This window comes from Falco rusticolus, chromosome 3, assembly GCF_015220075.1.
Source record: "Falco rusticolus isolate bFalRus1 chromosome 3, bFalRus1.pri, whole genome shotgun sequence".
Lineage (NCBI taxonomy): Eukaryota > Metazoa > Chordata > Aves > Falconiformes > Falconidae > Falco > Falco rusticolus.
The window spans coordinates 71,084,755-71,110,516 of NC_051189.1; the positions used below are offsets into that span (position 1 = coordinate 71,084,755).

Sequence of the window (25,762 nt, forward strand, 5' to 3'; positions counted from 1 at the left end):
TGCCTTTTCTGCTTTCACTTGTCTCCATGCTGAACTAAAACCCACAGCAGGAAATAAGAGGAAATCTTGCACCTCAGGAAGAGGTAACAGTCAAGAAATGTCAAAATTTGATGGTTGTCGATTTAAATAAGCGTGTTCTTGTCAAGGTGATGCCCACTGGGCAGAAGAATGAACAATCAAGTCTGAATTCAAGGCCTACAATGATTGTGGAAGCAAAGCATATACTCTTGGGCATGAAGGGGAGGATTAGATTACTTAACAAAACAGATTGAGGTCAGGACATGTAACTGAATGGAAAAAATGGAGAAACTTTCGGTAGCTAGTAGACACTGTGAAAACCAGGTAACAGGTGTGATCTCTGTGCCTTTCAAAGGCTGTTTTAGTCCCAAAGAATGGTTAGCGATAGCAAAGAAATTGAGGCAAAGATTTTATTATATGTTATTCTGCATGGATATGTTTGCATGTATACATACATATATATCTGTACATATCATAGAATCATGGAATAGGTTGGGTTAGAAGGGACTGAAAAGATCATCTAGTTCCAAAGGGCAGGGACACCTTCCTCTAGACCAGGTTGCTCAAAGCTCTGTCCCACCTGGCCTTGAACACTCCCAGGAACAAGGCATCTGCAACTTCTCCATGCAACCTGCGCCAGTGTCTCACCACCCTCACTGTAAAGAATTTCTTCCTAGTATCTAATCTAAACCTACCCTCTTTCAGCTTAAAGCCATTCCCCCTTGTCTTATCACTACATGTCCTTGTAAAAAGTCCCTCTCCAGCTTTCTTGCAGGCCTCCTGTAGGTACTGGTAGGCTGCTATAAGATCTATAAGGTCTGCCCAGAGCCTCCTCTTCTCCAGGCTGAACAACCCCAACTCTCTCAGCCTGTTTTCACATGAGAGAGGTGCTCCAGCCCTCTGATCATCCTCGTGGCCTCCTCTGGACTCACTCCAACAGACTGATGTCCTCCTCATGCTGGGGCCCCCAGAGCTGAATGCAGTGTTCCAGGTGGAGTCTCATGAGAGCACAGTAGAGGGGGAGAATCAATCACCTGCCTCAACCTGCTGGCCATGCTTCTTTTGATGCAGCCCAGGATTTGGTTGGCTTTCTGGGATGCAAGTGCACATTGCCAGGCCATGCTGAGCTTCTTTTCTGCCAACACCCCTAAGTCTTTCTTTTCAGGACTGCTCTCCATCCATTCTCTGCCCAAACTGTATTTGTGCTTGGGATTGCCTGGACCTGCATGCCTTGTTGAACTTTGTGAGGTTCGCCCAGGCCCACCTCTCAAGCCTGCCAATGTCTCTCTGGATAGCATCCCTTCCCTCCAGCGTGTCAACTGCATCATTCAACTTGGTGTTGTCGGCAGACTTGTGAGGGTGCCCTTAATCCCAGTGTCCATGTTGCTGACAAAGATGCTGAACAGCACAAGTCCCAGTATGGACCCCTGAGAAACGCCACTAGTCACTGGTCTCTACCTGGACATCGAGCCCTTGACCACAAGTCTTTGAGTGTGGTCATCCAGCCAGTTCCTTATCCACTGAGTGGTCCATCTGTCAAATCCATGTCTCTTCAGTTTAGAGAAAAGGATTTTGTGGGGGAGAGTGTCAAATGTTTTGCACAAGTCCAGGTAGACGACATCAGCTGCTCTTCCCTCATCCACCAATGCTGTAACCCCACTGTAGAAGGCCACCACATTTTCCAGGCCTTTGTCCTTAGTGAAGCCACGTTGGCTGTCACCAATCACCTCCTTATTTTCAATGTGCCTTAGCATAGTTTCCAGAAGGATCTGCTCCATGATCTCTGTGCACAGAGGTGAGATTGATTGGTCTCTAGTTCCCTGTGTTTACCTTATTTCCCTTTTTTAAAATGGAGGTTACATTTTCCCTTTTCCAGTCAGTGGGTACTTTGGACTGCCGTGACTTCTCAAATATGATGGATAGTGGCTTAGCCACTTCATCTGCCAGTTCTCTGAGGACCCATGGATGCATCTCATCAGGTCCTGTGGACTTGTGCACCTTCAAGTTTCTTAGATGTTCTTGAACCTGACCTTCTCCTATGGTGGGTGATTCCTTATTCTACCAGTCCCTGCCTTTGCCAAGAGATGTACATAATTATGCACATATGTATATGTGTATAATTTTACTTAGATTGGTGAATTGAAAACATTATTTTTAGAATGTCTGCAAAACCTATGTATGTATTTGCCTCTCATAATGTTTCCCTAAATAACGATGTGTCCAAGTTTATTATGATATGGAGTCTCTGAGAGAATTGGTACAAAACCAGTAGAGTGTTTTTGTGCAAAACCTGCAGGGATCTGGGACAGGAGCAGCTAGAGATTGCATTTTCATGAAGAGTTGTCATTCAGATGCCATGCCCAGGACCAGACTGAAGCAAAAGGCAAAAGTGGTCACCCAGCACATCCACAGATGCTCCTGAGCAGAGTGACAGTGTCTTAAGTGCAAGAAACCTGCTGACCTGGTCCAGCAGTAGTGACTGCTTAGTGGACTGTGAGAACAGTGACCTTGGAAAACTAAAATTCTTGAAACAAGAGAGATGCTAGGAAAGCCCCAGATCTTCCTTGCCTGTGGTGAACTATAATGTTTCAGCTGCTTTTTTTATTATGGGTTCTCCTAGTAATATTTCCTGAATTTACTGAGCAATAGCTGCACTTCAGAGTGATCTGGGGTTGGCCTGCGCATTCTGTTCAAGGGCAGGGATAACATCAAATAGTATGATTTCTTTGTGTTGGAGAAGGCATTTTTATTTAAATGCCTTCTTGAATCAGGGCCAGATATACCCAGTGCCTTGCAAAATTAAGTTTGCAATGAATCAACGTGAAACGTATGGCTATGTCAATACTAATAAATTAAACAGTACTAGGGAATTTTTCTAGACATTAAAGTGATCATCTGCGCTGTTAAATTGTTAGAATGATCCCTAGTTTGAATTTGGTCTTGGCTAAGCAGCATTTTCTCAGCAATCTCTGGGCACCTTTCAGGAACTAGCTTGGTCCAAGGGTCATTTCCCTGAGGCTGTTTGCATGCAGCCATACTGTTTCAGAGGCTGGGAGAGCTTAATGTGAGCTCTTTTACACTAGTTAACCTCAATGTCAGAGAAAGATCCTGAGCATGTTTAATTTAACAGTATAGCTGTGGACAGTAATTACATGTTCGTTTGTCTTGGTTTTATGTGGAATGCAAAAAGGTTCAAAGGAGCAGGGTCATCTCACCACCTGCTATGAAGTCCTCTCTGAGGGCGTCTTGGAAGAAGGCAAAATATCTGCTTAACAATTTAGTCTAAGGCCCTGGTTGGCACAGATACTGTCTCCACACTTGCCCTGTGCAGACAGATGCAGAGAGAAGGTAGAGGCGCTGGCTGGAGCAGATGTTGAAAGGATTGTTTGTGTGGTTCCCCACAATGCCAATGGCAAGAAGAAGCCGAAGCTGGTGCTCTCACACAAGCCTAGGCTTGTTCTAGCATAGCCCCCATTTCCAGGAGTGCAGATGAGAGTGTGGATCTTGTATCTTGCATCCTTATTGTTCATTCACATAAAATACATTTATTTGAGCTTTCACACTGCATCCAGCTGGAACAAATTGTGAATCCTTGCTTTGCTGCGTGACTCAGAGGGATGAAATTAAGGGTGTGAAGCTTGTTCACATCGCAATGCCATTAAAATTAGAAAGGCCACAGTGGTTCTTTGTGCTTGGGAGAGACACATCCTTCCCGACTAATTGGCTGGAAATCTTTGTATGAAGCTGCTTACGACTTTAATATTCTTCTTGTGCACAAGATCATCCTTGGCAATGGAACTTGCCTCCTGCTCTCATGGCAAAGCTCTGCACAGGAAGCTGCCAGCCAACCTGACAGTGGTGTCAAGACAAAAGCCATGTTTGTACCCACGTAATTTTGAAAAATTGAGTTAGAAAGAAAGACAGGGAGAGAGGAAATAGCGATGATTCCATACAGTAATCTGAAACAAGTAGTCTTTCTGCCTTTGGGAATCACATAGGTTGGTCGTCCTGGTATGTCATTCTTGTGCAACCAATCGTTACTCATCACATATAATTAAGCACCCTACAAAACCAAACTAATTCCAGAATGTATTACTGCTTTGTTATGATTACCCTAAAACTGGCTGAAAACTTTGCTTAAATTGTCTGTAAAATATTTTCTTATTGTAAGTAATCTTCTAGAGACCCTGTAAGTCTTGTGTAAATAATTTTAGGGTTTTTTGTCATGTTAGAATACAATATACTTTTTCTTTTTACTTCTCTGAAATATTTTTTCATTGTCCCTACATCTTCAAAGCTGGTAGCCTTTTAAGGGCTTTTAAGAACTGGGAAGTCTGTTTATCAGTCTTTTGAACCTTTCTGGGTAGTTTATTGCTGCACGGAGGTCTTTTTCATATTTATAAGGCATCATTGCTTATATGTATTGGGAATTCACGTGGCTGTCCTTTTCCTTTGAGTTTTACATTCCGCTGTGATAAATGTCAAGGTGAAATATGAATGAATCCACACAGCCAGGTGCGAGTTCTCTGTTGTTGCAGCTGTTCTGCCTAGGCTGTCCTTCTCAAGATCAAGAAAGATCCTTATATAACCTCACTATTTGTCACCTGGGGGGTGAAACAATATGTCATAACTTTGTTTTCCTCCCATTTTTAGCCCTCACAGAATTTAAGGATAAGAAGATGCTCTGCATTGGGGAAGCAGGGGGTGGGAGGTGTGAGGAAGGAGAGAGGGGTCTGGTGCAGGGCTCTTTCTGGTTATCGGTGAGAAAAGCCTGACAACAGATGGCTTAATAAGGTAAATGCTTTAATATAAGATAATAATAATGTAGAAGATTTAAGCTGGTTAATTAACATTGATAATATACAGCTGTGGGCTGGCTTCAGGGGCGGTGGGTTGGCCGATGTAGACAAGGTGGAGCTGTGGCTGGTTCTGTTAAGGGGTTGGGCAGCCAAGGAAGAGGGAGCAGCCGGGGAAGAGAGAGAACTGCGACATAATAAGAGGAGTTTATAATAGCTTGAATGACAAAAAAAGGGAGTTTTCTCTCCATGGACAGTATCTGCTCTGCAGCTCTGTCTGATGCTGCACAAATGGGGTGTGCCCAGCATCTGAAGGGATGAATGAGAAAAGTCTTTAATGTTTTAGTTTCTGGAAGAGAAAAAAAATGCATTTTTTGTATTTGTATTGTAGAAGTAATTGATGGGAAAAGAGAGGGGAAGAGTAGTTTCTGTTATCATGATTATTATTTTATAATCCACAAGGACAATCTTAATTTTCTTTTGCACTGAGAATATATTACAGAAAACATTGTATGGGTTTCTTAATTTATCTAGTGTACAGCTATTTAAAGTGTATTGTGACTTCAAATAATTCATGACTGTGATCAGTAGATCATTTAAAAAATATTATTAAAACATTTTAAGATTGCATTGAACAACTTTAATGTTATGCTTGTGTTCCAGTTTTAGATTGAAAAGTTAAAAAGGAAAAAAACCCTGCTGTAATCTTAAATGTGTTATTTTAAAAAGTACCCAATGCTTTACAATATATGCTATTAAATGAATGTCATTTGCTCTTGCCAAATAATAGGTATTAACTACTCTTTACTTTTAAATGTTTGTAGGCAAATTTAGCCCTGCAAGAAGGAAGACTTGCAGCTGCCCAAATGGAACTGAATAATGCACAAATTCAGCTGGATGAGAAGCAGATGGAACTGGATCAAGTACAAGCCATGTATGATACTGCTATGAAAGAGAAGCAGGCTTTACTTGATGATGCTGAGGCATGCAGAAGGAAGATGAACAATGCCACAGCTCTGATTGAAGGGTTAGGTGGAGAAAAGGTACTAGTACATATGAGTATATTTCCATCACAAAGCAGGGGCTCAGTTTTGAGATTACTCCATAATGATCATTGGTAGTAGCCAAGAAATTTAAGGCATGTTAACATCTCATTATCATATGACACTTTATTTTAGTTTATAGGTATCCTTTTTGCTTGAGCTTCATGTAGCTAACAAAGTAAAACAATTTCTTGTGTTAATTTAATTATTTTGTATGTCATACATGATTTATGTCATGTCATACAGCTTGTATTGGGATAAAATTCAGATTTAAAGCCAAGGAGCCAAATTCCTTTTAGCTTTAGTAAGAAGAGAAATTAGGCTTAACCTAAGTAATTGCCCTGAAATATTTATAAGGATTACTGTTTTTTTCTCACCAAGTATACAAGAATAGGAATTTGGAGCTTGACTAATTTCCTGAATGATATTTGAAGTTCAGATTTCTACCTTTTACAGAATTATGGGTTAATTGGTATCTTCTGCGCTGAGTTTGAAATTTACCTTTCTTGTGCAGATTTTTCTGGCTTCAGCCTGAAGGTTTCTAGAGGAAGCAGGATACACTTTCCCCCCCCCCCCCCCCCCCCCCCCCGCCTTCTCATCTGATTATTTGCTTTGATAATTCCTTTGTTGATTTCACTGAGTCAAAACTGAGTGTTGACTTGCATCCTATGAGGCCAGGACTTCAGCATTTGTTTGCATAGCTGTACTTCAAAATATATCAATCAAAAATGTTAGATGCTTTGTCATATTTTTCAGTTAACTTTTAAATTCAAGAGCAACACCAAAATAGGAAGTTACAGTGCCTTATTGTGGGTTTTATGAAGCCTTGTGTTATGAGGTTTTTAAGAGCAGTTATTCCATTCTACTTTTGAAAATTCAGACCAAAAAATTAAGACTATATATGGCACTTGAAGCCTTGGGCAAAACTGACACTGGGTTAAATGTGTAAATTCTAAATTTAAAACATGTAGGTCCTGGCCAAGATTGCATACAGAGCAAGATTGCATACAGAGTGATTGGAACAGAATAGAAATCTAGAGAGAAAGGAATAAGTAAGACTCAAAAATAATATTCAGAAAGTCACGGAATCGTGGCATAATTGAGAATGGAAGGCATAACTGAGATTGGAAGGGACCTCTGGAGATCATCTAACCCACCTCCCTGCCACTCAAAGCAAGGTCAAATAGAGCAAGTTGCTCAAGGCATTGTCCAGTTGGGTTTTGTATATCTCCAAAGATGGAGACTCTCTTGGCAACATATTCCAGTCCTCCACTTCCTCGCATGATTGTTGGTCATCCTGTCACTTCATTCCTCCTTTAAAGCACTTACCAGTTTGGCGAGCTTGTTGACAAAGATGCTTTTTCTCCACTTGGTCAGGTGGTTGCCATCTCTTCCAAGCAAAGTTCTACTTCTGAAAAGAAAGATTTAAAGCCAAAAATACTCCTTGTTCAAAGAACAATTATTTACTAGAAAGAGGTAAATTCTCGAGTAAGATCTTCATGTTAGTTTTACACCTGCTTAATCTCACTTTGTGATATTTTACATACAGCTTCGTTGGACAGCAAGCAGCAAAAACTTTCAAAATCAAATTATTAATTTAGTGGGGAATGTTCTTCTGGCCACTGGATTTCTCTCTTACTCTGGACCTTTCAATCAGGAGTATAGGAATTTGCTGCTCCAATTGTGGAAGAAAGAGATGGACAGCAGCAACATTCCGTACAGTAATGTAAGTGTTCACCTTCTGTCCTGACCTTACTCTTTGCCTTGCAGAGAAATAAAGCGCAGAGCATTCCATTCTAGAAAAGTACGTAATTGGAAGATTATATATAAGCTGTCACATTCCATCCAATTTTTAATAAATGAAAAATCTGAACAGTTGACAACTGAGCTTCTAAAACAATATGTTTTAAGATCCTCTTTATACTGTCTTGCATTGCAAGTTTGGTATATAGGCTGTTGCTCTGGCAGATCTGAGAGAGAGGTGCTGTTTGAGATCAGATGCTCTGGGAGGAAATTCCATGATATGGGAAACAGATTAAATTTACAAGATTAGAATAGATTTAACTTATAAGAGGTTCCATCAGGTAGTCTCAGTTTTCCCCCATAGTTGAAGGTTTTCTGCAAATACCATGTTGTCTCCATAATTTGTCATAAAGTCAAGCAAATCAGCCACATCTAGCATTTACTGAAAGTGAAAAATACATATATTGAAGAAAACACCAGTTTTAACTGTCTCCCTCAACATTTTAAGTTATCTTCTTACAAGGAATAATCTGTGAATACGTGTTTGAGAATACCACCCCACATCTGGTGTTGCTGTGCCCCTATATTTTCCCAGGCAGTTGTTGAAGCAGCAGCTCCCAAGTTAGGCACTGGATGGTTCAGGGGGTTTCTCTTACTCTCAGTGCTGGAATGGAGGCATTAAGCTGATATGGCTTCATATCTGAGGATAGAACTCAGCCACCAAAGCTTTTGACAGAGCAGTCTGTGCTGCTGGAAAGTGCTGGGAGCAAATGCACAACCTGTGTACAGCTGTGGCCGTACCATTGTGAAATAGCTGAAGGTAGATTAGTGTCCCTTCTGCATCTTCTTTTCAGGTTCTCGGGGGACTTAAAACATATATTAGGGAGACCTTTTTGCCATGAGCGTTTTGTCGTGCTGTTCATCTCATAGAAGTTACCTGAGAATCTTTTTTTTTGTTTGCTTATGTTAGGTAATGCATAATGGTTCTCATAACAATGATTAACCTTAACCTGACATGAACCTCACAGCCCAGCCGAATTTATGCTATGAGTTACAAAGATGAATGATTCTGACTTGCCCAGCAAAGCTCTTTGAAAGCTTCTGATGATAAATAATGTGTAAGGCCAAGACGAATTTATTAATAAGGTACCAGTAGCAGTATACGCTCAGGCAAGATTATTTACCAGTGTCGTATGGGAGTCATCCTACATACATTAATCCCAGGGAGACTCTCAAATTCAGTGTACAAAATGTTCTTCAAAGCCACTTACCTTGGGGAATAACTATCATGTTTCTTACTATTTAAGGATAAGAACTTGGATGTCTAATGTCCTCAGAAACCAAGACATAAAGAACTAAAATTCTGCCTCTTTGAAGATGTTCTGACAACAGTACTAAGCTGCATCCTTCAAAATTTGAGGAGCACTTTTTGATTGTTTCTGTGGTGGTTGGTTTTTTTTTTTTCATATGGACAGGTTAGACATAAAATGCTGTAATTAACAAGTTTCAAACTATAATTACCATTCTGATTAGATAGTTTCCGTTAAGGACAGGATTGTGATTTCAATGATAGTGTATGAAAGAGAGGTTTAATTTTTTCCAATGAATTAAGTAATCACAAAAGGCAGCATATGGGCTTCTCTTGATACTTCACACCACAGGAAAGAATGCAGCTTTGCAGTTAAGCAAAAGGCTTGACATCTGCCTTACTTTGTCACAGATTAACTGGTTGTGGGTGAATGAGTCATTTAGGCGTAACAATTTAAAGAGCTGTTTAAAATTAGCTATCTATCTGTGTATTTAGGCACTTAAATTAGCTAAGTTTCAGAGTTGCAGAGTGACTGATACTTCCTGCTGCACTAAGAAAAAATTCAAAGCTGTTTAGACCCTACCCTGCTTAAGGAGCTAAATTTGGTTTTAGGCTCCAATTACTGAAAATTTTGGCTATTAAATGCTTTACTGTCCTTTTCACAAATGGAAATTGGATTCTTAGAGTTTCTGTCTTCTCACAATAATTTGTGTTGCTTCATTTAGATTCTTCAATAATCAGAGTAGTAAAAAAATCAAAGGGGTAAAACATCTTTTGAGTCTTGCAACCGCTGGTATCACTCTCATGATTCTATCATAAGACTCACAGTATCTGAAATTTTGCTTTAGGCTTCAGATGCTGAATTATGTGATTTTTGTAGAAGTCACAGGCTTTTTCTTTTTAAACATGATGTTTGTAGACAAACCTTACAAATAGAAATTCTTGAGTGAAAAATATAAGGAGCATTAAAAAAAACCTCCTTCAATTATATTATTTTTAAACTCACATCTTTATTAAGCTACTTTTGTAATTTGGAGAGCTTAGTTTGTGATTTTAAGTGCTGTTTTCTTCACATACACATTCCTAAGAGGCCAGTCACTGTTCATAGCGAACAAAATAAAGCAGGTTAGTTGACATGTGCAAATCAAATTTTAGAATATATGAGCTGGGAAGAGTTCTGACCATAGCAACAATAAATGTCCATGATAGTTCATGGTTATTGATCCGTAGCACATCTTTCTTCTCTGAGTCTCCCACAAGCCATCTTGTATTCATATACATACTTGGAGGGCACTTTACAACTTTACAGCAGGAAGATGTTCTTGTGACCAAGATGACCCTTTCTCTTCAGCTAGCAAGAAAAGAGTTTGCAAATACAAAAATCAGCTTGTCATTAGATATTAAACTGGCTTCAGAGTTTCTCTCGCACTCTGATGAACTTCAAAGCCTCAACAGAATTTGAATTCGCTTTCATTATCGCCCAACTTCAATGATTTAGGTACTGAACTGTAAAGAAAGGAGGCAATAAACAGTAACTACCAAATACATTCTATCATGCGTTATGAACAGAATAAGAAGGAAAAACCTTCCATCAAACATTTTATTATAACTCCTCTATCTGGTACTAATTTTGTAATTACATATTTTCTATTAGGACCTGAACCTTACTGGTATGCTTGTTGACAATGCGACAGTGAGTGAATGGAACCTCCAGGGTCTTCCGAATGATGACCTTTCGATTCAGAATGGCATCATTGTCACAAAAGCATCTAGATATCCTTTGCTGATTGATCCACAAGGTCAAGGGAAGACCTGGATTAAAAATAAGGAAAAGAATAATGGACTCCAGGTAAACAGTTAATTTAATATTTTTTAATGTGCGTGTCATTTCACATCATAGGTAGCAATGCAAAGTGTTTTTTTCTGTCATTGTACTTTGGTCGTGTATATTTTAAATCTGACGTTTATGGTATATGGTTAAGCAGAAATTAAAACAAGACTGACAAAAAACCTGTGACCTATCGGTATCAGGATGAAATAGCTTGTACTGCTTTGTTGTCTTCTAGAAAGACACTTTCAAGAGCAAACTGGAATTATATGTTATGCCATATCTAGTTTTATGATGAATCTTTTTATTACTTGTCATAGAGAAAGAGAAACTTAGAGGGAAGTAAATTACTTGCAAAATTAAGACCAGACAGGATCAGGCAGTTGGTGCTGCATGGTAATAACATTTTAGGGTAAGCATTTTAAGAGGAAAATAGGGAAAAGAAAAAGGGAGGAATTGGAAAAAGAATGGTGGCCTGTCATATAATGGAAACCTATTGATCTTTGAGGCATATCAAACACAAAGCCCAAATTCAAGATGCATCATGATTAAATGCATGTGATAAAAATATTTATTGCTTAATTTATTCACCCTTCTCACTTTCTATCTAGCAGTGCATCCTGTTTGGGATGTGGGTCTTCTATTTAATTAAGAACTTCTTTTTTTCCCCGCTTCTAATCAGCCTACCTTCTGTGCTTTTTTACATCAATAAGGATAAGGTGGGTTATGGTAAAGATCTAAACACATGATATATTTCCAGGCCAGATCGAGCATGATACTAAAGAGTTAGTTGTTAATAAATCAAATCTGTCCTACAACTGTAGATTATCACATGAATACCATGGTATACTGTCTTCACTCAAAATGAAAGTGATGGATAAGGAAAAGAAACTGAGAACGCAGGTAAGGATGGTGACATCCAGAGAGCTGATGGCATCATGGTGATGTGACATCATGGTGATGTTATTAGCTAAATCCTTAACCTTCTAGAGCTTGATGTAGATCTGTATTTCCTAGCACTGCTAAGAAAGGCCCATCATTCAATTTCATGCCAAATCCAGTTTCTGATAATTTGAACATGCTCAAAAATGGTGTAGAAACACAGCTAGAAATGGGTAGTGTTGACTGAGAAGAGACAGAAAACTAATGCACAACTATCAAAGATGTTGGGAAAATGGAGGTCTTCATTTAAAAACATCATGAAAAGCTCTCTTAAAGCACGAGTGGTATTCACAGAAGAATTTAGGTATTTTGTGACTGTGTGAAATCTACTGTCTTACAGTAGATAACACGGCATCCTCTAAATTACATCAGACTTACTTGGTGGCCAAAAACTGGATCACGAAACACTAGTGTGAGCAATCATCACAAAACAGTAGAGGGAAGGATGTATCTCATATTTCACCTTCCTTGGGAACTGCATCTCCTGCTCAGGATTTCAGAGAGCTGCTAAGCTGAGCTCAGGAGTGGCAACAGGGAACCTCCTTCAGTTAGGGACCTACACTGGCTCTTCCTGCCATGCTGTAGCCTTTTCCCCAATAACTGTCCTCCAAGCTGCACCTTCAGTTCCCTTTGTTAAGTGGCACTGAGTCTGTATTGCCCGGCTCCAGGTGGTGGCTGCTCCTGAATGCAGCTGGCAGAAGGGGACTGCGAACACACAGGTTCCATTCTCTGGTCCAGGAATTGCTTAAGGATCTTATACCATGTACTCACCAAAGCAGGGGCTGGGAGATGTAGATTAAAATACCATTTCCTCTTTCCCTACTATTCATACACTGTAAGTGATGACATTTGACTGATGAGCCAGAGAAAAATGTCTGCAATGTCTACTGGGCTTGCCTTTTGGTCAGTATGTGTGAATATCCTGCCTATGAAATTTGTGAATCCTGATGGGGCTTAACTACTGAGCTGCTCTGAAAACTTAAATGGCTTTGAATGCACACGGATGCAGCCTCTAAATGCAGAGGAAGCTTTCCTGATGAAAATTCATTCAGTTATGGGCTTTTAGATGTCCTGGCTTGGGTGTCAGCTGTGTTAGAAGAATCTGAGTTCTCCCCCTGTAAAGTCCAGGAGGAACGGAGTTATGTCAAGATTCAATACCGAAGTGTTTAGATCATGCCTTTACATCTGGGATATTGTAATTTGCTATGGTCTTGATAAGGTAATATTGTTGGCCACTAAGACGCTAACTTCATCCTTCAGTTTTATTTGAACTAAAAATGTAGGCAACATGCTGTTTTGATGGATGCACATATACCTACATTATAACAGAGCTAAAAGTGCAGAGTAGTGGAACATAGTATTAATTTTTAAATATTATACTGTTCTAAGACTCTGTAATGTGCCACTAGATATTTTAATTATACCTTTTCCAAAGAGGACTCCCTGCAAGACAAACATTTATTTTAAAAACATGTCTATCCTGGGTGTTTTTCTGGTAAAAAGTCATCCCAAAACCATGGTCTAACAGGTGTCTGGAAAGACTATTCAATTACCATCTCAAATGCTTATCTTAAATATATTAAATTTAAATAAATGAAAAAGAGTCCGTATGATTTTGAGCAATTTTAATGTTTTATATTGTGAAATGGGAACTGAATTGGAAATTCAACATCTGATGTGAGACCAGGACTCTTACGTAACGTTGGTTCCCTGTCTGAACCCAATAAATATTTCTCTACTTCACGTTGGTGTTTTGAGCATAAAGCCATTAATATTCAAATGTTATTAAGATACTACATTGATAGATTTGTAGATAAGTGGATAAATACATAACAATAAAGAAGTGTGATCTGATATTCTGTTAAGCTTAAAGCAAAACTTCCATTCATTTCAGCAGATGCAAGTGTTTGTCTCTAAAATGTAATCATTTGTGTAGATATCCCAGGATAAGTATATTTTTTTGAAATTTGCAATGGATTTTATGCTGTTTTCTAATGTTCTCAAAAGCATGCCACATTGTGAACCAATCTTCCTAGGTTACAGCTATGAACCACAAGTTCTTCAGAAGTCATGTGGAAGACTGCCTGTCTCTTGGCCGACCTTTGTTAATTGAAGATGTTGGAGAGGACCTTGATCCTGCTCTAGATAACATCTTGGAAAAAAATTTCATAAAATCTGGTTCAGCCTACAAAGTAAGATGAATTGTGAACATGAAATTAAAAAAGAATAGAACAGATGCTAGGTATCTGGTAGCCTGGATACTGTGGGATTCTGTACCTTTGTGACCCTTAGAAAGATTAGTAGTGAACGAGGTTGGGTTGATTGTTTTTTTATCCTGTAAGCAGAAAGTTTAAAAAGTGTAAATGAAAATTTTGAAAAAAGAGTTCATCTGTTTTTCACTAGATAAAATAAGTGTTTTCTGAATTCAGCTTTTGAAAATTGAGTAATATGATTTATTTTCAGGTGAAAGTAGGTGACAAAGAGGTAGATCTGATGAAGGGGTTTACCCTTTACATGACAACAAAACTGGCTAATCCTGCCTATACTCCAGAAATTAGTGCAAGAACAACTGTGATTGACTTTACTGTTACTATGAAAGGGCTGGAAGATCAGCTCCTTGGCCGTGTCATCGTCACAGAAAAACAGGTATCTAGTAACTTGCAATATTTGCATAGAGGGAAGGCTTGTTCAATATATGCACTATCAGTGGATGTATTCAATGTCTTGGTTGAAATTAAATGCAAGAACAAAAATGTGAATGAAAGTTTAGGTGTTTGTGCATTTGCTGAAAGACAGTGTGGAACTTTTTTTTTAATTGAGTAGAGGGACCTGAACATTTATTTTAAGATCTGGGCTTGGAAAGAGAAGGAAGGAAATTATTCATTAAAAATACATCACAGGCATATACATGACATACATAAAGCATATTTATTCTTTCATATATAGCAAAAGCTCCTTGTTCAGTCAGAAACCTCTTTTATTTCTGAATTCCTTTTTAAACTGAGTTTGAATTACATGAAAAAATGCTTATGAACTCAAACTACTTTTGCCAGCCAAGCTCTAGTGTGCAAGGAGTTATGAGATTTTTAAGGAGCCCTGAAGACTGACTGTCTGTGCTCTTACTAAAATTTCCATTGATTATGTGGAAGCAAATATAGGAAAAAAAATCCTCTCAGGTGCTTTTCAGTAGTTTTATTTCATAATATAAAATCTGAGACATCCTCCACAATAATTTAATTCCGAGATCGTTCCTGTTTCTTTTTGTGAGATCTAGTTTAACAGCCTGGTTATCCAAAAACATAGGATTCAATTCATCATAAGCATTGGGAACAAACATGTGTGTTTTACTATGGCAATCATACCAATAAATAAGTGAACGTTATGGCCCAATTACACTAAAGTGAAATATTTTCTTCCTTTCTCATTAAAGTGAAAGCACAGAAGTTGTATTTCACGTAATATTGAATGACTTATTTCAAATGGAACATTTTGTAATTGTGCCTTTGTGAAAAAAAGTAACAAAAATTAAGGTTTGGATTAGCAGAGCTGCTGTTTTCAGTAACTCAGGCAATCTTGCTCATGTGAGAGCAGTTCCCTACCTAAGGGAATTAATTCCTCCTCCTTTGACTTCCCAAAGCATGTTCTAACCTGTGTGCTTTAGTGCTGCTGTCATTTTCTCTGGCCAACACCTTTCTACTTTGTTCAAACAAGAATTTGCTGAAGTGAGGACTGGAATGTAAGTGCCCTTCCTTCAGCCTGACAGTCATAACCAGAGGCTAGAAAGTCATCGTTATGCCCAAACTTCTTGTGAATTGTTCCACAAAAAATGTGAAGGCTACAATAGCTTTTGGGGAAAAGCTATCCATTACCAGGGTGCAACAAATGCTAAGGATGCAAAACTTTTAATCTTTACTCCAGTACATGTGTATTTTTGTAAGCAAAATTCAACAGCATCAGCAGGAATGGATGGAACTATCCTGACTAACTTACCCCTGATAGGAAAGACAGAGGTTTAAATCAAGATAGAAATGAAACTGGTTTCTCGTGGCTTACATATAAAACCCATCTCCACCTGCTCCCCCCTCCTCGCCCCAATATGCTTCCTTTGTGTTTGGTTTTTTTTTTTTTTTTTCCTGGACAAAACTGTTAGAGAATTCATATTGAATGTATGTAGCAACACCTAGACTGCATTTGGGGTCAAAAATATAGTGTTTGAAAAATATTCGTCCAGTGCTGTGTATCAGCTGGAGTGCAAGGGTAGCTGACTGGTATCAGCACTGCTTGCTGCACAGGGACATGGTTGCAGGTGATCAAACTTCTTCCCTTTAGCAGATATGAAGAAATTGTGGTTCTGTCTCAGTAAGAAATGAGTGTCCTGGTGTAGATAGTCAAGGCTAGTGGAGCTCTGATAAATTTAGTTCAAAGAAAATCTGAGAGAATCTGAAGAACAGGTTTTCTATTACAAACAAGAAGACAAGTTTATGATCACTGAGCTAAAGTAATAAAGGAACCAAGATACTCTTAAAGATTGCTATAATGATAAATGAAATATATGATCTAAGAAGTGTTTATTCTTCTCAGATGTAAAGTTTGTTCCTGTAACTATATGATTAAAAAAAAATTATCAGCATCTTTTTGTACTTTGATAATGAAGTTGCTGCCACTATTTGTGTTCAGAACAGCTATTTTTTATGTTAAATGTGGTCACAAAATCCTCTGGCAAAAAAAGCCTGGCATCTGGTACATTTGCTAAGTTTCTAAAAGATACCTTTACAGGCTTACAAATAGAATGGCCGAGGTGCCTGTTCTTAAATAAAGCATGTGCTTAAGTAGAAATTCGCCATATACTTAAATGCATGTTTGAGTGTTCTGTAGAACTACTCTTTTTCTGTAATTCAGGTTTTTTTGGTGTGTTAATAGTAAAGACAGAGGAGAAAATACAGAAAATTGAAGCTGAATGACCAATGCTTAAGTCATTCTCCTCTTTTGGGATGCAGTTACTTGTAGCTTCCACAGAGCTACGTTCTATAGCCCTAGAATATATTGCAAACAGATTTCTAAACAGAAAGTTTGTGAGAGTAAAGAAATTTGTCACCTTTTTGAAATACAGGAGAGCCTCTCCTGTATGCATAACTCTGTACATCTTCTTGACAAGAATGAAAATAAACTGAAGCCATAGGTGTGGGTAGACAACTAGACAAGTTTGACTTGATTGATTAAATAAAGTTAGCCAGCAAAGGTATACCTGAGCTGTGTTGGACTGTGCAGTACAGATGCTTCATTTTACCTGGCATTGTGTTGAGTTGTCTGTCATTGTTCCCTTGCCATTGTCTGTCTTGTAGAAATAGCTTAAAAATTTGATATGACATAGATAATAATTGTAACATTTCCTGTGTTACAAGCAGTAGTGTATCTTGCAAAATCACAAAATCACAGAAATTAGAAGTGGAAAAGGTCATCCATTCAACTTCCCTAACCATGTAAAATTCATCCATACAATTCATCTCTCAGTCCTTTGTCTAATTTAATTTAAAGTACTTAATGTAATGTAGCTTTTATCACTTCCCATTGGAAATAAGCTTTAGTGTTTTGTGCATCTTACTATGAGCAAGCTTTTCCTGGTCATTCTGGTGTGTTTTCACTTCCCAGTAGGCTTCATTAATCAAATAAATACAATATACATATAAATCACTTTAGTATATAATATTTCTGTATTTTAGAGGAAAAAACAACAAAGCCTGAAATCTATCATGCATGAAATCAGATGTTTTCTGTGTCATTATAAGGAATATTTCTTTGAATTAATCTTAACTATTCTAAGGAAAATTTCTGAATATAGGAACTGGAGGCAGAAAGAGTCAAACTGATGGAAGAAGTGACATCTAACAAGAGGAAAATGCAGGAGCTTGAAGATAATCTACTCTTCCGTCTAACCAGTACAGAGGGCTCTTTGGTTGAAGATGAGTCCCTGATAGAAGTCCTAAGAATCACGAAAACAACAGCAGAAGAGGTGAATTTTGAATGCATTGCAGATACATTTTGTAATTGTAATCTAAACATCATTTGTAGACAGATTTTTTTAAATGGCTTTGTTTTTTTATCCGTTCAGAGCCACTATATAACATCTGACTTCTTAACAAATAAATAGTAGAAGTACTATCATTGTTTCTTCATAAAATGTTGGAAAATTAAACTCTTACCTGGCTACTAATTTATATTCCAGGTGTACATTGCAGGTGTAATTTGGAATCAAATCACATTGTGCTTGGTGTTTGAAAACATGAAGACACAATGTCTGTGTTGAAAAACTGACAGAGAGAAGCAAAGCTTGACTAAAAATACCATTGTGATCTTAATCAAGACCTTTCCTTTTTGCTTGTGCTGTATAAATCACAAGTGACATGACTTATTCTTCATGGTCTTTTCCATTAATTTTAAGGTCAGTGAAAAATTAAACATAGCAGCAGAGACAGAGGTGAAAATCAATACTGCACGTGAAGAGTATCGGCCTGTTGCTGGTCGTGGAAGCATCCTTTATTTCCTAATTGTGGAAATGAGCTTGGTTAATGTCATGTACCAAACATCCTTACGGCAGTTCCTTGGCATTTTTGACCTATCAGTGGAAAGATCTCAGAAATCTCAAATCACAGCAAAAAGGGTAGTATATGTAATCGAGCATCTCACCTATGAAGTCTTCAAGTACACAGTTCGAGGGCTGTATGAAAATCACAGATTCCTGTTTACATTGCTTCTGGCACTGAAGATTGACTTGCAGGCCAAGAAAATTTCACACACTGAGTTTGAGACACTGATCAAAGGTAATTTCTTTTAAAATATTCCTGTTTACATATGTCTGTGAATTGCCGAATTCAGATTTTGCTGTGATTGCATTAACAATACATTGTATCCAGTGGATCTAATGTTTTTTCACTGGTGAATGAAAGCATATATAGCCCAAGAAGGAATTAAGAGACAAATTTTCCAAAACAAGAGCAATATTAGATTATTTATTATCAAAATAATGCTTAGATGAAGTTATTTAACTGTTTTACATAGCAAAACAGGAAAAAAAGTCCATTACTTTGTAAGACACCCTGTAGTTTTCTTCTGCATGCCTCTTTCATGTTACCACATACCTATGTCTTTGAGGTTGGAAACAGTCAACAAAATCTCTTTCGATGGCTGACGATCAGGGATGTGAATGCATGAAGACTCTGTACTGAATTTAAGTGTCAGTATGAAAAGTGGAAATCTGTTACGTGTTGTAAAACATTGTTATATTGCATTGCATTATGCCACCACTGCATGTCACTACTCAAACACTATGACAAAGAAAAATTTTAGTATGGTTTGTAAAACTCAATGGGAGTGGACCCCACTGTCTCCAAGATACACAGGTGCAATCAGGTACTGAAGTAAGTAGAGTCAGGTACTTGCCATCCAGGTATCTCTGTTTTGCAAACACTGATTTCATGTTCAGCTGTAACTCGGCTTTGTTAGAGGTGCAAACGGGCATGCTGTGGTGCTTGAGCTAAGGGGCTATTGGAGTTGCACAGTCCTGGAAATGAATGCAAATTTGCTTTCTTATTGTGTAGTCTAGGTGAAGAGAGACTGGGACTAACCATAGGTCCTTTCTACATCTGGTCTGAAGACTTGGGTTTGAGTATCCTTTTATTTTATTAGGCAAGTTGTATTCCAGCTTTACAGATGGAGAAAAAGTGCAAAAAAATACTGGGATATCAGGTTTGGAAGGCACTGAGACCACTGCCTCAATAGATTTTTGTTAAATGATTCTTCCTTGCAAATTTTAGGTCTCCATGTCCTGGTTCACAAAGATTTTTACTCCCTAAATTATAGAAATAAGTATTTTATATTAGTTGTAATTTTTCTGCTTAACAGTGGTTGTTTTCCTCTATAATTCTTTTCACTTTGTAGGAGGTGCCAATTTGGATCTGAATTCTGTGGAACCAAAACCAAAGAAGTGGATCCTTGACATGACATGGCTCAATCTTGTGCAGTTATCTAGCCTGAACCCTTTTAACCAACTACTGGTGCAAGTTGTTAGGAATGAGAAGTCCTGGAAAACTTGGTTTGATGAAGCAGCACCTGAAAAAGCTGTTATTCCTGATGGATATGACAGCTTACTGGATCAATTCCGTAAACTGCTCCTTGTCCGTAGCTGGTGCCCTGATCATACTGTTGCCCAAGTAAGATATACTTTTATACAATGTTTATGCCATGTGGCATCCATCTCCTATAGAACTGCTAGTACCAAACTTCTGTTCTCTGAATTTGTTTTTACTGTAGTATTTGTTTCAGAGTGAGCTATTTTGAAAATCAGATATTGAAATCCTTATAATAAATACATGTGAAAGAAATATTAGTTTATGTAATTGCAAGAAATTAGAAAGTGCATTGCAAGACATGGAATAAATTGTCAGAGCTGTAAGAATACTTTTTTTTGTGTGTGTGGCATTTCTAAAGTGGAGTCATGAGACTTGTAAAGCAGTTGCATTCTCCTGGTGAATCAGAAGATACATCCCTATTTTTCAAAGAGGAAGTGGAAAGAGAACAGTTCATTTTGATGACTGGTGCACTAAAATAACAGATAAACTGTTTACTTACCCTCCATGCTGAGGAATTAATAATTAAAACTGTCTCGTGGCATATATCGTAAAAGAAACTGCAGTAGACTAGCAGTTACTCCACAGCCTGTGGTATTTGGATTTTTCTTCTCTATGTAAGTCTAAAATAGATGTATGCATCTGTGAGGATCCTCTTTTCACTTTTTTTTTTTTTTTTTTTTTTGTCTTTACCTACACTGGAAAGTAGCACTTTTGATTTCCTGCGTATCTCAACTTTACATGTTACATGTTATGGTAGCACCTGTATTGTATTTAGGGGACACCATTTTTTCATAGACCTTTTTTCCAACAAGACACCCTGAATCCTTTTTCCTTTTCTTCTCTTCAGCTGGTATATGAGAGAGAAGTATTGGAGCTTCATCTGCCACAATTCAAATAGACCAAAGTATTAAAACTACTACTGCTCATTTATCAACACTCTTATTGTCTTGCACAACCATCTTTGAGAAAGAATGTCTCTGAAGGTGGTTTCAAAAACTGTAATTTTTGAGGAAAGAGGGGATCCTGTTTGTTAGCATTTATCTCATCTTTCCCCACGGTGTTTCCCTAAGTGTTACAAAATTTTACCTTTCTTCAATAGGGCGGAAGTTATGCTTAATAGTGGATGATTAAGTTATTTTTTCTGGAATTGTTTTTTTCCTCAGTCCACCTTGTTCCTAGGTGCTTCTTTCTGTAATACATGCCTCAGAATCTGTGCTAGTAGTTTACACGATTGGAAAATCATGTCAGTCAAAAAAACATTTCATACAGCAGGATAGCTTTAGAAGTCCTTTTAGAAAATGTCTGTGAAACGAGGACAATAGAAGCATAGGGGAAGTTTGACCTTTAAAGATAAAGTCTGAGCTGTGTTTATGTTTTGTAGAAATAGATATTCAGCATAAGAGACTTGAATTGGATACATGCTGGACAGGAGAATTTGTTTGAAGTTCCAACAAATATATGGAAGATTGTAACTGGGTCAGATGAAAGATCTATCTAATCTGCTATGCTGTAAGAGACGGTGTCAACAGTATATGCTTAGAGGAGCTAAGAATGCCGGTGGTGTAAAGAAACTCTTTTATTTGGCTATCCACCAATCTTTAGCAGTCAGTAATTTAGGGGCAATATCTGGGCTGTCTTCAGAGCTGGCAGGGGATCTATTCTGCATGGATTTATTTAGTTCTTCAAAAGAAAACATTTAGCATCCTCTAGCAAAAATGTTCACAGGATGGCTGTTGTGTGAGCAGAATTCTTTCTTTTCTGTGTTTAACCTTGCTGTCTGAGAATTTCGATGGTTGCCTCCTGTGGACTGTAACTTTTGTTACACCAAAGTTAAAAATGAAAGTTTAGAAAGTCCAAATTTCATGTTGGTTAATTTCACATCAGTGATTAATGCTAAATAAAAAAAAAAAAGAAAAGGTAGATATTTCTGGTAACTTTTTTTTTTAGGCTCGACACTACATTGCAGAATCTCTTGGAGGGAAATACGCAGAAGGATTTATTCTTGAAATGGAAGCAATGTGGACAGAAAGTGACTGTCGAACACCTTTGACATGCTTTTTATCAATGGGGTCTGACCCCACTGAAAATATAGAACGTCTTGCAAAATCAAAGGTATCCTCCTAAACTGAGTTTGCTAGAGCTGATAAAAACATTTTAAAATATCCTTTGAACTAGAAACAGTATTTCTACATTTTATAGAAATTTGAATGATGATATTTAACAGTGTTCTCTGGAAGTTAATTTTGGACCAGTAACCAAAATGCGTTTACTGAGGAAAGGGAAATACTACATTCCTGCATTTTCCCATTGTTTGATTCCAGTGAGCCCTCTGTCTTTATCCAGCAGACTGTGATAGTCCATTACTTAGTGAAAGTATATGATATATATATATATATATATATAAAAAGAACAAAGCAATACCTGTGGTTTGCACTGCATCACATTCACTTGCAGAAAAAAATCATAAATATGGTGACAAGAGAAATTAATTTGAAGAGCCTACCATTCACTCAGTTTATTTGATGGAGATGTTCAACATTTCTTACAGCACAGCATCACTTTAAGGCACTCTGTGCTTTATGTTTTACAGTTCACATAATATAGATGCAAGTATAATTTTCCTAAAAAAATAAGTTATTCACATTAGATCTCCATAAATTTTCCTCCCTGTTAAAATACATCTTCATTTAGAGGTGCAGGATTTAGGGTATGCACTAAGTAAAATTTACGTGCAAAAGCACCCACAAATCTCTTTACCTTATTAATTGGGAAGTTCAAATGTGTGTTCTTGGAAAATCAGGACTCTTATTTTATTTGTCTGACTGTGGTAAAGAGTGCTTAAATTATGATCTCACTCTCACTTGAATGTTTAAACTTAGGAATCTTAAGTCTGAAGTTTTTGATGTGATCCTTGTCACCTGAAAGTGTGCAGCCAGATAGTCAGCCAATGTACAGACACAGGGAGAGGGAAGGATGGCAGTTGGGCAAGCAGAATTTTTAGGTTTCTTTAAAGCAATGCATTGGAAGAACAATTTTATTCCTATTCACAATTTATTCTATTGCCTTTTCAAAAGGTACGAGAAACACTTTGTAGAAGATCTGAAATTAACTGCAAGAGTATTTACAGACTAGAAATGAGCAATTTCTTTCAGTCCCTTTTCAAGTCCAGGTAAACACGTTAGGTGGTTGTGATTAGATTCCTGTTTTCATGGCCTGTGGTATGAACAAAAATGGAGTGTCAGCTTTGTGATGATGTTTTCACTCACCTGTTTGGCTGTTCAGCGTATGTATCCTGTGAAATGGACTCCTAGATAGGTACTTACTCTGTCTCAAATATGAGTTAGTTTCTGTAATCAATGAAGAGTGGCTCCTTTGAAAGCAATTCAGAACACACAATTGAAACTTAATTCTGACTTCCATCAAGGAGTTGAATATTTCTATCCAATTGACCATGTAAAGGGATGAAGGATGCTAACCTAACAGAGTCTCTTGAAGTCAGCTGGTAACTTAGAGTAACTCTTGCAAGGAGTGGAACAAAATGCTCTCCCATTCTGTCAAATCTTGATCAAGACCTTAGCCTGTCTGGGGAAGTGCTGGGAGGTAGAGGGTGCTCTGTAATTGTGACTGTTAAAAAACAGCATTTTTTTGCTGTCATTCTGAAAGTATATTGCAGAGGGCAGTTTTAATATGCTTTCATGCGTCAAGGAAACATGTATAGCATAATAGAAAGTGAGGTTGCAAAAGAGCTGAAGAGTTTGCCTTGTTTACTCACAAATGGTTTGTGAACAAGGCAACATCAGCTAGGCTGTCATAAACCTGATTTTCAACTATAATATCAACTGCAAATGTAAAGTTAACTGTAAAGTATTTGTCTGATCTCTTGAAGTAAGGATCTTGCCACACAGTATATAGAAACCATTGAAATTTACAAAAGGCATCCAGATTCTGCAAATCAAACTACAAACGGATCTTTTTGAAGTAAAAATCTATATTAAGATTGTAGGACTGGAGGAGCACTTGAGTAGTTCTCCAGCTTTTGAAAAATGCATCTAGAAATCATTTATAGTTTTCAGAAACATTTACAAGAAAGCTTTGTGTTTATTTTGCTAGTTTGTCAACAAATTGTACTTAGTTCCTGTCTTTCTCTGCTTTTTTCCAGAATAAACCTTAGGTCTATTTGGTAGTGCAGTGATTAGCTGCACTGCGGATCTGATCTTGGTATATATGTGATTCTGTACGTCCAAAGCATCCTATTTATTGTTTGGGGTTTTTTTCTCTTAATGATAGAAAATTTCCAAAAGACATGCTTGGCATGTTTTTCAGTGATTTCCCTTTTACAGGCATGATTTGTAGTCTTAAAATGGATTGTCAATACTGATGGTACCTCTAAGTATGATATTAACAATATAAACCAATTATCTGCAGTTGGAAATGTTCAAATTTGTGACCAGAATTTATTTTTCACTCTAAAATTTAGCTATTCAGATAGCCTTCTCCCAAAGAAATGCAAACGGTATCTGTGACTACTGAGCTTTATAACCTTGTTTATAAATTAAGCAAGCTGCCCCCTTTACTTTCACTTGAAGATGGAGGAAATTTTCACTTTCTGAATTAAAATGAAGTTCATTATCCCTAGTGCTTTGACTTCATGAAACCCAGATATTTTTGTTATTGTAGAGATAGCTTCTTTCAGGGAATGATGCATGGAACCTTCAACAGAACTGTCGGGGCCACTCCAGTGACTAAAATGATAGTGTTTGCATCTGGATTGCAATGTATTAAGATGTCACAGGGACATTGGTATGAATCACTACTGAGAGAAACATTCTGTATGCAGGCATTTTGATAGAGTTCTTTCAGAAGGAGTAAAATGAGAAAAATCCATAGTGAAAAATATTTTTTCCTTGTCTTCATGTTTCCATAACCTTTCATGATTGTACATTTGAGAGGTAACATTGCTGAAAGAGCAAATTATGAGCAGATGCTTTGTTAGGGAATAATGAACCAGCTGAATATTTATGCACTCTGCAGGGGTAGTCATAGTCTTTGACTTGCGGGCGTGCTAACTAGGATACATCTTAGAAAAGGTAAAGTTTTTGCTGCTCCAGCACATAGCTAAATAGCCTGTGAAGTTGGCTTTGCTTCTTGTAGCTGCAGTTTCAGGTTTTACTGACCTGAGAGATGGATTTACCTGCTTTCTTATCTTCGGCATTCTCTTCTTAAATCTTTTGCCAGGATGTGGAGATCATATACAGCAGCTGTATTTATACTGTTCAGTAAAATCAGGTTAGAGCGCGTTCTCTGACCCCAAGGCCAAATGACCCAGCACAGCTTGTGTCCATACGCTTCACCTTTTTCTCCTGCAAAAGTAGGGCAGCCTCATCCACACTGTTTAGGAGTGAATGACTTCCTTTTGGTTTCACAGTGTGAGAGTCCCAGTAGCAGGAAAACTGAGGATGAGCCTTTGCAGCTCTCAGCCAGCTGAAGATAGGCCCAGATGGATAAGTCTTTATGCAGTTCATTGCTTACGGCATGAGGGATACTGAGCTATAGGTCTTGGACATAAAAATGTCCATGAAACTTAAGTCTTTTCATCGATTCCCTTGCTCTCAACGTGTATATAGAATAATATGCTCAACTAGATTTGATAATTCTGGTTTTCCCTGGTAGGACTCAGGCAGCCAACCTAAGCCAGGGGACTGCCTACTTAACAAGAACAAGGGTAGTAAGGACAGCAAGGCGGAAGGGGTCTGCCTGCATGTTACTTACAGACTTGTATGGTCCTCACCGCAACCTAGTCAGCTTGTCTTTTTCAGATCCCCTTGTGAGAGTTTGTATCATCTTCTGTTGTTCTGAACAACTGACTATCTTCTCCCATGGCTTTTGGAGGAAAGATTCTATAAATTGCCAGAATTCTTGTGTTTGTGTTTGAGTGTTGTCTATTCTGAATCCAGAAA

The 25,762-nt window shown here is 37.9% G+C and overlaps 1 protein-coding gene across 1 annotated transcript in view; it reads left to right on the forward strand.

The window, feature by feature from the left end:
• The window catches only part of LOC119144514 (dynein heavy chain 5, axonemal-like), a 183,050-nt gene that overhangs the window by 118,434 nt on the left and 38,854 nt on the right, over positions 1-25,762 (forward strand). Inside the window, exons 61-69 of the mRNA XM_037380012.1 lie at positions 5,639-5,857; positions 7,407-7,583; positions 10,564-10,758; positions 13,716-13,871; positions 14,143-14,325; positions 17,519-17,689; positions 18,119-18,497; positions 19,615-19,886; positions 21,753-21,917. Of these exons, the coding sequence (XP_037235909.1) occupies positions 5,639-5,857; positions 7,407-7,583; positions 10,564-10,758; positions 13,716-13,871; positions 14,143-14,325; positions 17,519-17,689; positions 18,119-18,497; positions 19,615-19,886; positions 21,753-21,917 (1,917 nt within the window). The remainder of the gene's footprint in view (positions 1-5,638; positions 5,858-7,406; positions 7,584-10,563; positions 10,759-13,715; positions 13,872-14,142; positions 14,326-17,518; positions 17,690-18,118; positions 18,498-19,614; positions 19,887-21,752; positions 21,918-25,762) is intronic.